Consider the following 16850-nt stretch of genomic DNA (forward strand, 5'->3'; position numbering starts at 1 on the left):
TCCACATCACTGAGGAACTCACATGGTCCGTCCACACTGAGGCCGTTGTGAAGAAGGCTCATCAGCGCCTCTTCTTCCTGAGACGGCTGAGGAAGTTTGGAATGAACCGCCACATCCTCACACGGTTCTACACCAGCACTGTAGAGAGAATCCTGACTGGCTGCATCTCCGCCTGGTATGGCAATAGCACCGCCCTCAACCGCAAAGCACTGTAAAGGGTGGTGCGAACTGCCAGACACATCATCGGAGGTGAGCTTCCCTCCCTCCAGGAAATATATACAAGGCGGTGTGTGTAAAAATCTCGGAGGATCATCAGAGACTGCAGCCACACGAGCCATGAGCTGTTCTCACTGCTACCATCAGGTAGGCGATATCGCAGCATCAGGACCCGCACCAGCCGACTTCACGAGAGCTTCTTCCCCCAAGCAATCAGACTTCTGAACTCTTGATCTCCCACGATCAAATACATCAGCACTGCACTTTATTAATCTTACTCTTATATCTCACACCGGACTGTCATAAATTATATTATTATTATATTATATTCTCTCTTAACAACTGACTATCAACCGACAGCCTGAATGTCAATACAGTACAATACTGTACATTCTATATATACTATATATACTTTTTTATATATTTTTATTTTTTATTTGTATTGAATAATGTGTATCTATATAGTGCGTATTGTATACTGTACAGTGTATGTTATTATTTGTATATTGTTGAGTGGAATTATGTGTATATCAGATGTTTAAATTGTGCTGTGTTAATTTGATGTTATTTTAAATTGGTATATGTCTCATCACTGTCACGACTGCTATATTGATCGGAACCGCACCCAAGAATTTCACACACCATTGCACTTGTGTATATGGCTGTGTGACAATAAAGTGATTTGATTTTGATTTGATCAACTCCAGTTTCATGTACAACAGTAAAGAGAAGACTCTTTAACACTTATGGGAAGAATTGCAAAGAAAAAGCCACTTTTGAAACAGAAAAAGAAACACAGACACTGGACAACAGATAATTGGAAAAGAGTGTTATGGATCTTAACCCCATTGAGCTTTTGTGGGATCAGCTAGACTGTAAGGTGCGTGAGAAGTGCCCGACAAGACAGCCACATCTATGGCAAGTGCTACAGGAAGCGTGGGGTGAAATGTCACCTGAGTATCTGGACAAACTGACAGCTAGAATGCCAAAGATCTGCAAAGCTGTCATTGCTGCACGTAGAGGATTTTTTTTATGAGAACTCTGAAATAGTTTAAGAAGTTATTTATTTATTTATTTCTTAATTGTAATAGTAATTTTTTCACGTTATTAATGTCCTGACTATACATTGTGATCAGTTGAATGCCACTTTGGTGAATAAAAGTACCAATTTCTTTCCATAAGAGCAGAATCTGTACATTATTCCAAACTTTTGGCCGTGTGTGTGTGTGTGTGTGTATGTATGTATATATATATATATATATATATAGATATATAGATATATAGATAGATAGATAGATAGATAGATAGATAAAGAAGAGAAGTTAAATAAGTCAAAAAAAACAAAAAAAAACAGCGATAGAAAGAGACGTGTGAATGTACCTGTTTACATACTCCATTCATGTAATGACTGATCCAACCCATTGGCTGGACATCCAGCCCAGTCTGCGCAGGTTATGAAAGACATACTCGTTTCTGATTGGCTGTTGCTGCAGAAACTCGAGGTCTCACTATCGTCAGTTCATTGCCTCAGCCAATCAGCCTTCCGCCTCTGTCCGCATACGTCAGTCTCCTTCTTGTCTCAGCTAATCAGCGCCCAGCCTCTGTCCGCATACATCGTCTCCTCTTGTCTCAGCCAATGGTCCTATGTGAAGTTATATTACATTAAAAGCGTCCATTCTGACAACGAAGGTAGAGGGAGATCTTCTCATAGGTGAGTCAACAACTTGTTCATGCAGAAATGCAGACGTTTATATTTCAGTATATGTTTTAATGTTTTTAAGAAATATTTGAATAGGTAAATCAGAAATTATTCCAAAATTAACAAAAATATTTGCGCTCTTTCGCCAGCTTTAGATAAAATGAGGGCTGCAGATGTGCAGTTATATATATGTTGTTATGTTAATGTTGGACTACACGGTACATTTGAGTAGTTTAAGAGATTGTCTCATTTGATACCACGTAAAGGCTTAAGTTGATTAACAGCATTATAAATATCCACACACAATATTTGTACAATACTACATATATGCAGTAATAAAACTATAATAAATAATAGTATATCTGCTTATGGATTACAAAATAGCAGCACATTTTTTACTGCAATATATTATTGGGTTATGTGAAATGTTCCTGTTATCAGTTATGTGTTTATTTTTATTTTTATTTTTTATTTATTATTATTTTTTTTGCATACGTTTGTCTACATTTCTCAGTTTTCCCTTTAATAGTTCATTGCCTTACATAAAATCATTCAATAAAATTGCTGCCTTCACAGACAGGAATACTTTCTAATGGAAGTTTGTGAAACTTGCAGTGCTCTTTAAGTTACAGTCTTGAATTGTATTTTAATTTATTGCTAAATTACAGTTATATTGACCATTTTAGGCAGCTAACTACAGTATAACTTTTATTCACTGCATTTTGAACAGTGCGCATTAATTTAACTTCATTGGGAAGTCATCATTTTTGGGTATGAAGTTGGAGAGCTCACACACTTTAAATGTATGACATGAAAAATAATGTCTGGCTGTTACTCATTACATACAGTATTTTTGTATAGTATGTCATACCACTGTCCTAATATACTGTAGATGAGTAAGGTGCCAATCCAAGTGTTTCATGATGTTTCCTTAGTTACCTTTATGCATTTCCTTATTTTCCTACCTGTCCTTCAAACAAGCCTTACTTGCTCTGAGATAGTTAACTGAGTCACATCGATCTTTATTCATGTCATTTGTTTATACAGTTACTCACTTGGAGAGTCCGACTGATTCGCTGCCATGGAGGTGAACGGCACAGTCAACATTCTGTCCTCGGCATATCTGGCCGTGGAATTTGTGGATTCAGTTCTGCCAGAAAATCCGCTGCAGGAACCTCTAAAGCATGCATGGAATCATATGCTGCAGAACTACAGCAAATTCCAAATCGCCACCTGGGGCTCCCTCATCGTCCATGAACTCATCTATTTCCTGTTCTGTCTGCCTGGCTTTATCTTTCAGTTCCTCCCTTTCATGCAAAAGTACAAGATCCAACCAGTATGTGGAGTCAAATTTTATCAGATTTGTATTCATTTCTATTTTATTCATTTTTGTTCTTTTATTACATTGAAATATTATTTTTATTTACTCAAATGTCTTTTGATATCTGTAATGATGCTGTGTGCTGTCTCTGTGCCCGTTCCTCATATGTTTTTATATCTGTGTTTTTAGGATAAACCAGAGACATGGGAGAAACAGTGGAAGTGCTTTAAAATGCTGCTGTTTAATCACTTCTGTATCCAGCTACCACTCATCTGTGGAACATATTACTTTACTGAGTTCTTCAACATCCCTTATGACTGGGACTCTATGCCTCGCTGGTAAGAACATGTCTCACATTTATAAAGCTTTTGAAATTTTGAAAAATAAAAAAGAATGGGTATTCAAGTCATCACGAAGCTAAATCTTTAGATACATTTTTATATTTATAATCTCTTTGCTGTTTCAGGCCTTATTTATTGGCTCAGTGTTTTGGCTGTGCAGTGATTGAGGACACATGGCATTACTTCCTCCACCGAGCCCTACATCACCGCAGAATCTACAAGTACATACATAAAGTCCATCACGACTTCACCGTAAGTTACTCAAACTCTCACAGACACACAGTATATGCAAATGAAGAAAAACTATAAGCAAACCTTTATTATAGGGTTTTTAAAGGCATAGCTCACCCAAAAATAAAACTTTTGTCATTTACTCACTCTCATGTCGTTCCAGCCCTATATTGTTTCTTTCTTCCATAAAACACAAAAGGAGATGTAAGGCCCCGTTTCCACTTGGTATTAAGATGCGTTTTGGGTGATCCGATCACTTGTGATCAGCCCTAAATACAAGTCTAAATGGGTTCTAAAGCGGTTTGTGATCGGTTCACAGAAACCACATATGAATGTGGTCAAAAATGCATGTGTCCACATCGCATTTAAGAGGTATAACAGTTATCCATCCCGGCTGCAGCGAAGCATCACCCCTCACCTGTCAATCGACCGCTGCTCTAAAACAAGAGTTTATACTTTGCCATTTACGAGTGGCTTTAAAAGGAAATAACCATCCAATATAAAAATTTCACAGAGAGCTTCAAGGATCTTCTTTAGTGTGTCTGAAATCAACACAGATGACAAGCACGAACACATGAAGCTCCTTTAATACAGGTGATCTACTAAAATAATGGGTAATTCTGCTTGACATATTGCATATGTGCTTAGATTACATTTTAACTGCATCTGGGAGAAACAGCGCAGTTTTTTTTTTTTTTTTTTGCGCTTTCTTTGTCTTTTCTGACTTTGTCGTGCTTTAATATCATGTAGTAACACATTGACATATTGACTGATGTATGTCGTCATGAAGCAGAGACTCCTCCAAATCCGAACACAAGTAGTCACAGGAAGCGCATTTAAGTGACCAGGTGTAAACAACGATGTGTTTCACCTGACCACATGTGATCGAATCACCGAGACGTATCGTAATACCAAGTGGAAACGGGCCTAAGGCACATTGTCCGATGTGCTCTTTTCCATACAGTGGAAGTGAATCGTGATTTAAAATGAAAGCTCCAAAAAAAGAGCATAAAGCACCATAAAAGTGATCTATATGATTTGTATGCTAAGTCTTCTGAAGTCATTTGATAACTTTATGAGGAACAGACCGAAATGTACTGTATGCCATTATTCTTTGATTATCTTCCTCTTTGCTGTTAGCTCTCAAATCTCATTTGCGCATGTACATATTCAGATTTGTGACGTAAAGACCACATTGATTCTTGTGAGGATCGTGATTGATTGTGATACAGTAAGTTTGAATATGCACAAAAAAGGATTTTTGCTGCAGTGTACTTTATTAAAATGATCTAAAGCAACACAGTTCAAGAACATTTTGCCACAACTTGATTTCATTGAGTTCTATCCGTTTAAATTTGTAAAATGGAAGTTTACTTAATCCATTTGAGTTGGGACTACTTGAATGCTTTGCAACATGAACATGAAGGGAGATATTTGTTAGAGATTTAGAAGAGTTTCTGTTATGCTGAAGTTTTGGGGGTTACCATTATGGCGAAGAGTGGAGCTTGAGCTAACGATGAGGACAGGTAAATGTCACACATTACATTGATTGCTTGCTTCGTTTAGCAAATGCTGTGCTGACCATAACATAGTAACTAAACTACACTGTGTAGTGCTTCCAACCAGCATGTATTTAGCATGCTTACATTCCCTTTCACTAGTTAGTACATAAAGAAATAAAAGAGATTGACACGATCGTCACATTGACACGTCTAAATTTTTTTTGGTGGGGGGGTTTACCCAATTCAGCTAGGTTCTTTCTACAAAAAGTGTTTGTGTTGAGATTGCAAAGTAAATTTTAAGTTAAGAAAACTCATTTCAAACATGTGGAACCACTGTCTACAATTGAATCAAGCTCAGCCAAAGAGCTATTTTTTTTTTGCAAATGAGATTTCACTGCTATGGGAGAGAGAAAATTATCAAAGAACAATGACACAAAGCTATTGTATGACTCGTATGGACTACTTTTATTAAACATTTATTAAACTTTTATGGTGCTTTTTTGTCCTATTTGGAGCTTAATTATAAATCACCATTCACTTTTAATGCCTCTTTAAAATTTGCTTTTGTGTCTCACGGAAAAAATAAATAATATGGGGTTGAAATGTTTTGAGGGAGAGTAAAATATGACAAAATTTTAAGTTTTGGTCAAACTATTCTTTCAGTTTTCAGACAAACAACTTTTGTGCTACTTGGCAAACAATCTTACTTTATCTGAGCCCTTGAACCCATATGTCAAAATCCACACTTTTGTTGTCAGTTTTACACAAGCACATGACTACAACCTGTCATCATTCTCTGTCTCTCTTTATGTATGTTAGTCCCCATTTGGCATGCAGGCAGAGTATGCCCATCCTGCTGAGACTCTGATTCTAGGGGCAGGGTTCTTCATTGGCATCATGGTCTTCTGTAATCATGTTATATTGCTCTGGGCCTGGGTCACTTTCCGTCTGCTTGAAACCATTGATGTTCACAGGTAAGCTTAGTACACACACTCAGTCATTTGCAATAATAATCTGACAGTGCCCTGATATGGGTTATTAATGTTTACATCGCCATGTCAAGACAGTCATACTGATAATAGTCTCATACTCAGACAGAACCCCATTCACTGACTGTCAGATACATAATTCACATCAAACTGGCAAGCGCTTTCTTGATCTGTGCAAGCTCCAATATGGACTTCCAAAAATAATGTCTCACAGGTTTTTGAATTAGTTTGCCAGAAAGCAAAGTTGTGTTTAAAAGACCTTATGCTGGGCCCGCAATTTATAACTTATTGCAACACTAGGGGACACTATGTTGAGAATGTATACCTGTTACAGCCTGTCTGTCTTCAAAAAATTTAGGAGCATCAATCAATGTAAAAAACATTTGAATTAATTACAAGATATGAAAATTAATTCATCAAATTAATTGCAAATAACTGCATCTATTTGCTGAGAAAAGCCCCCAAATGAAGATAATTGAATAGCATTGAATAGACATTAAAAATTAGCTTTAGAAGTTAATATATTGTTTGTTATATTTTGTTATATATTATTGAACATTAGGCTATCACTGGCCTACAGTCCACAGCTATTCATTTTTTGCAATTGAGTTTGTCAATCTGTCTGATGTAGACTAAGGTGCCATTCACACAAAATTCAGTTTACTTAATTAAAATGAACTAAAGCAACACAATTCTAGAACATGCTATCACAACTTTTCATTTCATTGTGTTCTATCCATTTAACTTTGTAAAATGGAAGTTTATGTAATCAATTTGAGTTGGGACTACATGAATACTTTTTTTGGTGTTGATTTAGTATTGATGAACCTGGCCAGGGCATTTCCATTTCCCAGCACACTTTGCATGGGACTCGAGAGGAAGAGTAAATGTTAAAATTAAGTGGGTTTTTTTATGTGTTTTTGTGAATGATGAATATAAAGGTGGATACTTGTAAATTTGTTGAGATTTAGAAGAGTTTCTGTTATGTGGGTGTTTTGGGGGTTACCGTTATGGTGAAGAGTGGAGCTTGATCTAACGATGAGGACAAGTAAATGTTGCACATGAAACTGATTGCTCGCTTTGTTGAGCAAATGCTGCGCTAACCATAGCATAGTTACTAAACTATACTCTGCAGTGCTTCCAACCAGCATGTATTTAGCATGCTAACACTCACTTTCACTAGCTAGTACAAAAAAAGGTTTATATGAGTTACACTGGGGTTTACCCAATTCAACTAGGTTCTTTCTACACAAAGTGTTGTGTTCTTATTACATAGTAATTTTAAGAAAACTCTTTTCAAACATGTGGAACCACTGTTCATGATTGAATCAAGTTCAGCCAAAGAGCTATTCTTTTGAGTGATGCGCTATTTTTAATTGTTTATGTACACATGCGCCAGACCGACGTCTTTGTTTTTAAAGCATCTTGTGCCATGAGTAAAAAAGTTAAACTTTGAAAAATACATCTCAAGACCTTGGCGTTCTGTTCCATTTTGTTGCACTCCTTCCAGCTGTTTTTGCATGCAAGAACGTGGCCTGTGTGAACAGCTCCTTAATCATTCTGTGCTGCCTGCTCTTAGTGTGGTTTTGCGAAGCACGTTGTCAGTAGTAGCAGTTGCATACATGAAAACATGCTTCGCCATTTTTTTTATAATGAACTAAATTAACCAGTTAAATTGACAGCCCTACTTTAACTTAATATCATGGAAACTTAATTGTCAAATATTTTTGCACTTCTGTCTGCCTGGGATAAGCATCCTGATAAATGATTTTACAATATTGAAATACTTTTCATGATATAATTTAAATACATCTATATAGTATAGTTTGTTTCTTTTTTTGACGTTTCTGTTTCCCCCTCTGTTTAGTGGTTATGACATTCCTCTGAACCCGCTACATTTGATTCCGTTCTACGCTGGAGCTCGTTTCCATGACTTCCACCACATGAATTTTGTGGGCAATTATGGATCTACATTCACCTGGTGGGACAGATTCTTTGACACTGATGCCCAGTTTTACAAACATTACACACAAAAAGCAGTGAAGAGTGATTAATTGGAAGATGCTTTCACTAACATGCACTGATGCTTCATCGGGATCGATCTCTCATGTACTCCCGTGTGGGCTCTGGTTCTTCTGATGCTTTTGCATTACCTCTTCATACCCACAAACACAAACATGTAAACTAACAGTAGGGCTAAGTATTTAAAATTGGACTGAAGGGAATCAGATCAATCAATGCCAGCTTCTTCAATCAATGTGCCTTTTAAAAGGGAACACCATACACACCATTAGACCACTGGTCACAGTGATCCAGAGGACTGTTATGAATTATAGGAAAACTTGCAGTGTGTGTTCTGTGGTCTCAACAATTACTGTAAAATTTCATCTCTTTTAAGTAATGATGACCCCATTCCTCAAAAGCACTTTACTTTCACCTGAACAAAGATGCAGTTTCTTAAAAGAAGTTATTTTTGTAATGCCTTTTTTGTTGCCTTTTCAGATTTTTGCTGAGAATAAATCGAGCAGCATTCCTGTAAAAGATTTAAAAGCTCTCCTTAGTGACCACCCAAAGCATAGACATTTTTCATTTGTTTTTAAATAAAGAAAAATTGGACCCACTTTATTTAAGGTGTCTTTAACTACTATGTACTTCAGCATTTGATACAATGTAATTATTATATAAATATGTCTTGTTGCATTGTACTTACATTTAAAGTACCTGCATTTAATTACAAATGTAGTTGCACTGTCCATCTTACCCCTAAACTAACCCTTACCCTAAACCCTACCCCTAATATAAACCCTACTCCTAAACCTACCCGTACCTCAACCTCAGTAGCAGCATATGTGAATCTTATGAGAATTTTGCATAACAACATGTAGTTACACAATAATACATTGTAATGTATGTATTTTAATGTTAGTACATAGTAGTTAAAGACAACTGATATAAAGTAGGACCAAAAAATGTCAGTGTTTTCTGGTTTCTAATGGAGAAAGCCAATTAAAATGTGTTAAATTGTTAATTTGAAGGCAAGTTGATGGATTAAAGAATTACCAAAAACATGGCTCTATTGTCATGCTCCTCTAAGACTGTGAGAGCTTTTAATCAAACACTTCAATATGTTTGTCTTTCCATTAAGTTTTTATATTCTACATCGTCATCCATGTCAAGTGTCATACAACCATGTGCATACAGGGTAGAGCATCCCCTAACAGGCATTGGTGCTATAATATTTCAAAGAGAATTAAATGCATTTGTGCAGTTAGACAGAATGAAAACAGTATACATGTACACAGTGTACAAGTTTCACATGGGGTTATTAGTCCCAGAAACATGATATACTGTACATATTACAGTATCTTATGCTAAGTGTCATATAGAATGGGAAAACAGGACCAGAACAGAATATACTGTATATGGCTTTAAAAGAGTGTGCTATATAAGGAATTAACTTATTTTACTAAAGCTATAAGACACAAGATGTGCTCTATATAGTTATTTTACTACTGCCAAAAGGTGTTCTAAAGGCCCCAGCACACACATGAAGCAGTGCCTAGTTCTTTGCTCAGAGCCAAAAAGAAGTTCGAAACAGCTGAGCAACAACATACTGTTGTGAACATTGGGGGGATTATGTTGATCTTCACTAGATTTGAAGATCAACATAATCTGATCCATTTGAGTGCTTTTTATTTTTACTGATGAGGACATTCGGCCCTTACATGTGCAGTCAGACCTGTCCAACACAAGTGGTTAAAAAAATACTTCAATTTAACAAATAATTGTTTGTTTGTTTTTTATTATGTCTAAATATCATATATCCAATGCATAACTTGTGATAATATCTAGAAATTAAGTTTGTCACAATATTGGCTTTTAGAGATCAGCCAATGCATGGAGCACTGAAGCCATCCATTGGCCATAGCTGTAATTTCATGTAATTGTTATTTTTGTTCCAGCAGATGTCACCAGAGACACATGCAATGCGTGACATATTTTGATGTTCTGACAATCCTTCAATGTACTGTAAAGAAAGTTTTTATTGAACTGAAGATAAAATTAAATGTGCTTATTTTATATGAATATGAATGTAATAATTACATAATTTAGTGGAAAATAATATTAATATCACAAAAGAAATGCATAACTTTAGTGTTTTTACTTTATTAAAGTTAAGTACAAGTGTGATTCTAATACGAACAGTGCACAAGGGTTAAAAGAAAGGTGCTCATTTTACAGCCTTTTTGGAGCTTTTAGAAAGTGTGCAATGGATGACAGTGGCATCAGACTTTGAATTTCCACTTATGATCTTTAACCCTGAAGGTCTTGAATCTTTTTTTTTTTTTTTTTACCTTGGCCTGTAAATGACAAGCACTCTAAAAGCATAACAGTAGAAGAACTTCTACTGTTCACAGACTTCTGTTTAATACATGTTAACAGTAATAATATATAAGGGTTATGAAGGCATAGGTTTTGGAGAGAAACAACCCAAAATCTTTGTGATTTTTCAGTTCAAATCTTGATAGCCATTACATGTTCAGTGCACTTGGAATATGACACGCATGCTGCATGGACAAATTTATGGCATTATGGGGCGCTTTTTAAGCTTTAAAGTGAGTCACAATCAACTGCCATTTTATTGAAAAGACGGACTGAGATATTCATTAAAAAAATTGTCCTATTGTGTTCCACATAAGAATGAACAGGTTTGGAATGTCATGAGGGTGATTAAATTATGAAAGAATTTTCATTTATAGTGTAAAAATGGCAATTAAAGACATCTCAACAGTGAAAATCATTACACATCAGCTAGGAAATAGGATATAAGGAAATAGGAAATAAGTTTATATTCTATGCATGTGTCTTATGGGGTTGGGACACAACCCTCTCGTAAACCTCGATTTAAATATTAGGGTACAACGGGGCTAATGGCACTTTTGATCCCCCCCCCAAAACACTAAACATCAACAAAAACCACCACAGTACTTTCCTAAACACCTGTTTGCCACTATACACTGCAAAATATTCCTGATCCATTAGATCACTGCGTGCAATATCTAAACTTTTTCTAATATTTAATCTAATATTTAATCAATTTTAAATTGTTGAAAATTTATGTAGCTAATGAGAATCCCTAAAATTATCACATTTATTTTAAGATAAAATGCTTATTTGTCATTTTCAGTTTTGTTCAAGTGGATTAAATAATTTATTTTTAGTAACTGTTCATTAAGTCAGAGGGGTATTGGGGGTTAAAAAAAACCCTGTTGCAGGGGCTAAAAGCCCCTATAAAACACTTATTTTTTCTTAAGTGGGGTGAATAGATTTGTTCTGAAAAATGTTCAAAGTGGGCTCACATTGACTGATCCAATCACAATGGAGATTAATTTTTTATAGAACACTTGAGATGTTATGAAATACCAAATGTGATCGATTTAAATAAACAGAAAATGGTTAACTCTTTTTCTAAATTTGTTATTTCAAATAAATGTTATCTTAATTTGTTACTCAAAAAAAAAAAAAAAAAAAAAAAAAAAATGCATCTTGCTGCCTTAGTGAAAATTTTGCCCTATAACTATATTTTCCCTATATGTACACAATATCCCTATAACCCCCCTGGGGACCAAGTGTGGGGTAAATGGCTCCCTCACCACCTTTTTTTTTTTTTAAACCAATTTTTTTAATCAAAACAACTTTCTGTTATTATTTATTTTCACACAAATTATGTTGCTCCTTTAATATTCAATAAAAATAAATAAATTTTTTCACTTCGTGACCAGAAAAAAAATACAGCGGATACAGTGACACCTGGGATGGAGAGGTGGCCAATGGGGTGGCCAGGCTTCTGTCTCTGGCCCCCCCTCTAGCTCCACCCCTTTGTACATCATGCCATTGCAGTCTCTAGGCACGATCATGATTTCAAACTTGATTACACTTCCTAGTGCTTGACTCATGCGCAGACAGAGTCCGTCTGAAACATGAGCCTACAAGCTTAGCCTAAAATAGCATAACTCGCCAGTCCCATAGACATTCAAAGGGCCAGTACAGTGGCGAGGAGACAAGAGGCCATTCTTTTTGATTGGATGTCTATGGAGGAGATGCTTTATTATGCTGAATAAACTGCTTTTGTGAGGAAACAGCTCATCACTTATTAAATTGGCCGCTGGTCCAGCAATCTTCAAAGTGTTTTACACTACTGTATGTGTGGAGTTTACCACTATAAAATTGCTAGAAATTACAGAAGATTTTGCGACAGGCAGGTGTCAGTTAACTCTCCCCATTCAATTGTATGGTATCCACAAACGGTGACTTACTGTTGTAACATGCTAGTTAACCGTTACACTCTCTCCTATGGTTAAAGCAGGGCCGGCCCATGGCAAAGGCAACATAGGCGGTTGCCTAGGGTGCAAAATGACAGAGGGGTGCTGCATGAGAGGATTTTTATTTATTTATTTGTCAGAAGTGCGCCCTCTCATGATGACTGTGCGCCCCTCTAACAAATCAAATCCCTTTATTGTCACTCAACCATATACACAAGTGCAACAGTGGGTGAAAGTCTTGGGTGCAGTTCCGAGCAACATAGCAGTTATGACAGTGATGAGACATATACCAGTTTACAATAAACATCAGATTTACACAACACAATTTACATATCTAATATACACATAATTTCGCACAACACAATATACAAATAATAATATACAATGTACAGTATACAATACACACAATATAGAATACACATATAAAAAATAAATATTGTATATATAAAATATACAGTAGGTTATATTGTGCTGTATTGTCATTCAGGCTGTCGGTTTATAGTCAGCTGCCAGTGTGTTGTTAAGAGAGAATATAATTTATGACAGTCCAGTGTAAGATTAATAAAGTGCAGTGCTGATGTATATTGATCGTGAGAGGTCAAGACTCAAGAGTTCAAAAGTCTGATTGCTTGGGGGAAGAAGCTGTCATGAAGTCAGCTGGTGCGGGTCCTGATGCTGCGATACCACCTGCTTAATAGTAGCAGTGAAAGCAGCCCATGGCTCAGGTGGCTGGAGACTCTGATGATCCTCCGAGCTTTTTTCACACACCGCCTGGTATATATGTCCTGGAGGGAGGGAAGCTTACCTCCGATGATGTGTCTGGCAGTTTGCACCACCCTTTGCAGGGCTTTGTGGTTGAGGGCAGTGCTGTTGCCGTATCAGGCAGTGATGCAGCCAGTCAGGATGCTCTCTACAGTGCTGGTGTAGAACCGTGTGAAAATGTGGTGGTTCATTACAAACATCCTCAGCTGTCTCAGGAAGAAGAGGTGCTGGTGAGCCTTCTTCACAACGGCCTCAGTGTGGATGGACTGTGTGAGTTCCTCTGTGATGTGGAAACCGAGGAACTTGAAGCTGCTGACTCTCTCCACCGGTGCTCCATTGATGGTGATGGGGCTGTGTTCTCTGTCTTTTCTCCTGAAGTCCACCACAAGCTCCTTGGTCTTACTGACGTTGAGGGAGAGGTTGTGCTCCTGACACCAGTGTGTCAGAGTGTGCACCTCCTCTCTGTAGGCTGTTTCATCATTGTCAGTGATCAGACCTACCACCGTTGTATCATCAGCAAACTTAATGATGGCATTGGAGCTATGTGTTGCCACACAGTCATGTGTGTACAGGGAATACAGGAGTGGGCTGAGAACACAGCCCTGCGGGGCTCCAGTTTGAGGGTCAGTGATGAGGAGATGTTGCTGCCCATTCTAACCACCTGGCGTCTGCTTGACAGGAAGTCCAGGATCCAGCTGCACAGCAAGCTGTTTAAGCCCAGAGCTCGGAGTTTCACATCAAGCTTGGAGGGCACTATGGTGTTGAATGCTGAGCTGAAGTCTACAAACAGCATTCTCACATATGTGTAGCGTAGATACAATGGCATCATCAGTGGAGCGGTTGTTGTGGTGTGCAAACTGCAGTGAGTCCAGTGAGGCAAGCAACACAGAGCAGATGTAATCAGCATTTGCTGATGATGGGGGTCAGAACAACAGAACGCCATTCATTTAAGCAAGTGATTTTGGATTGCTTTGGTACAGGTGCAGTGGTGGACATTTTAAAGCATGTGGGGACCACAGACAAGTAGAGGGAAAAGTTGAAAAGGTCCGTAAAAACACCAGCCAGTTGGTTCGCGCATGCTCTGATGACGCGGCCCGGAATGCCTTCTGGACCCGCGGCTTTATGGATATTTACCCGTCGGAAGGATCAGGTTACATCCACTAAAGAGATGGAGAGTGAACTAACCTCTGTAGCTTTGGCCGCGAGAGCTGTCTCTGCGTAGGTGGTTTTATTTCCCTCAAAACGAGCATAAAAAGTATTAAGCTCATCCGGGAGAGAGGCAGCGGTGTTTACAGCGGAGTTTTTATTCCCTTTGAAGTCCGTGATGATATTAATTCCCTGCCACATGCTTCTAGAGTTGTAGTGTCCTTCAATCTTGTCCCTGTACTGGCGTTTGGCTGCCCTGATAGTTTTGCGGAGGGCATAACTGGCTTGTTTATACTCCTCTGCATTCCCAGAATTAAAAGCAGAGGTCCGCGCATTAAGTGCTGCACGAACATTGCTATTAATCCACGGTTTTTAGTAGATCCGTATAGTTTTGGTCGGTACTATGTCATCTATGCACTTCCTGATGAAACACGTTACACTATCAGCGTAGACCTCGATGTCGTCATCAGAGGCAGACCGGAACATCTCCCAGTCCACGTGACCAAAACAGTCTTGTAGCACAGAATCTGATTGCTCCGACCAGCACTGGATCATTCTGAGGGCGGATGCTTCTTGTTTCAGTTTCTGCCTGCAAGCGGGCAGAAGCAGAACGGAAGAGTTGTCCGATTTGCCAAATGGTGGGCGGGGGAGGGATTTGTAGCCATCCCGGAAGGGAGAGTAGCAATGGTCCAAAACCCGGTCCCCTCGTGTGATGAAGCTGATGTGTTGGTAGCATTTCGGTGCTATTGACTTGAGGTTGGCATTGTTAAAGTCCCCGGTCACAATGAACGCGGCCTCAAGGTGCGCGGTTTCCTGCTCACTTATACTCCCATACAGTTCCTTGAGTGCCTGGTCTGTGTCGGCTTGTGGGGGGATGTACACAGCTGTGATAATGACTGCTGTGAATTCATTTCGGTAGCCAGAATGGTCAACACATAAGCATGAGAAATTCCAGATCAGGAGAGCAGAAAGACCTGATAGAATGTATGTTCCTCTGATCACACCAGGATTTGTTGATCATAAAACATACACCACCACCTCTGCTTTTACCTGAGAGGTCTTTCACTCTGTCCGCTCGGTGCACGGAGAACCCCGCGGGTTCGATGGCTGAGTTTGAAATCTTCGCAGACATCCAAGTTTCTGTAAGGCCCTTGTCTCTCGTTGGAAAGAGATACGTGCTCTCAGCTTGCAGAACTTGTTATCCAGAGACTGAACATTTGCCAGTAGAATACTGGGAGGCAGGGGTCAATTTGCACGACATCTTAGGCTGATGAGAATGCCGGCTCTCCTTCCCCTTTTCCGGCTGCATTTCCGTGGCCAGGCTGCCCAGACAAAGGGCTCCGCTGGCGTGTTTGAACAGCGGGTCAGCATTGAGGTATTTAAAGTCCGGTTTTCGGTGTGCTATTGCAGAACCAATGTCCAAAAGTGTTTGTCTATCGTATATAATAAGGCAGACAACATCCAAGACAAAAAACATAAGAATTGTAGACAAAAAAAAACTCTACCCCTTTGTTGAGTGATATGTTCCACTAACATCCTTTCAGTTCTATTGATAAATGGTTACATTGGGTAACCATGCATAATTTTTTCCAGGACATGTCCTCTTTTCTGACCTGAAAAAACCATCCAGCCAGGATTTCAAAATTGGCAAAAATGTCCGGGATGTGGCTTTGTCTTCATATTGATGTGCTCTCTACAGTTAGGACCATATCACAACAGAGTGCACACTCTTTCAAAGTACTTTTTTACATCTATCCCACGCACCTGCTTGCTCTCTTTGTACTCCCTGTACAGTTTGTGTGTGCACGCGAAAAAGATATTCAGATCGCTCGGCAGCTACAAAAATCAATAACGTAAGTACACTTTTGAAAGTACATTCTCCAACTCTGCAAATTATTCAATAGAACACTTGATTTATCATACTCGCGCTTGCCACACATTGTCATTTTTAACTGAAAATGTTGACTATATCGAGACAACATCAAATATAGGCTACTACGGATCAGGGAAATGACTAATATGACTGATAAAAAATAGACCATGATGGAAATGTTACAACTGGGTTCATCAAATAATTGTAGTGCAACCTCTTTATGTGACCTGTAAAGCTGGCACTTGCGTGTGAATGGCAAAAAATATCAGAAAAAAGCCTACTAAATGTATTAAAAGTGACAAGAAAAAATGTCAGACAAAGGAGCATTTGTCATTAAAATTTTATCTTTAACGAAGTACTTGGGCACCGCAGGAAGACTGGAAAGTGTGAAGTGTAGTATAAAAATTACTTTTAATGGCATCTGATCTTTTCTGTTTTTATTTAATG

At 38.2% G+C, this 16850-nt stretch overlaps 1 protein-coding gene across 1 annotated transcript; it reads left to right on the forward strand.

Annotated features, from left to right (window-relative positions):
• The first annotated feature begins 1800 nt into the window (after positions 1–1800).
• On the forward strand, positions 1801–9369 carry msmo1 (methylsterol monooxygenase 1). Its single transcript, XM_051703646.1, has 6 exons — positions 1801–1927; positions 2963–3251; positions 3426–3574; positions 3703–3829; positions 6130–6284; positions 8167–9369. The coding sequence occupies exons 2-6, from the start codon at positions 2997–2999 to the stop codon at positions 8351–8353; spliced, it is 873 nt and encodes a 290-aa protein (XP_051559606.1). The 5' UTR covers positions 1801–1927; positions 2963–2996; the 3' UTR covers positions 8354–9369.
• Positions 9370–16850: the final 7481 nt, after the last annotated feature.

This window comes from Myxocyprinus asiaticus, chromosome 7 (assembly GCF_019703515.2).
Source record: "Myxocyprinus asiaticus isolate MX2 ecotype Aquarium Trade chromosome 7, UBuf_Myxa_2, whole genome shotgun sequence".
Lineage (NCBI taxonomy): Eukaryota > Metazoa > Chordata > Actinopteri > Cypriniformes > Catostomidae > Myxocyprinus > Myxocyprinus asiaticus.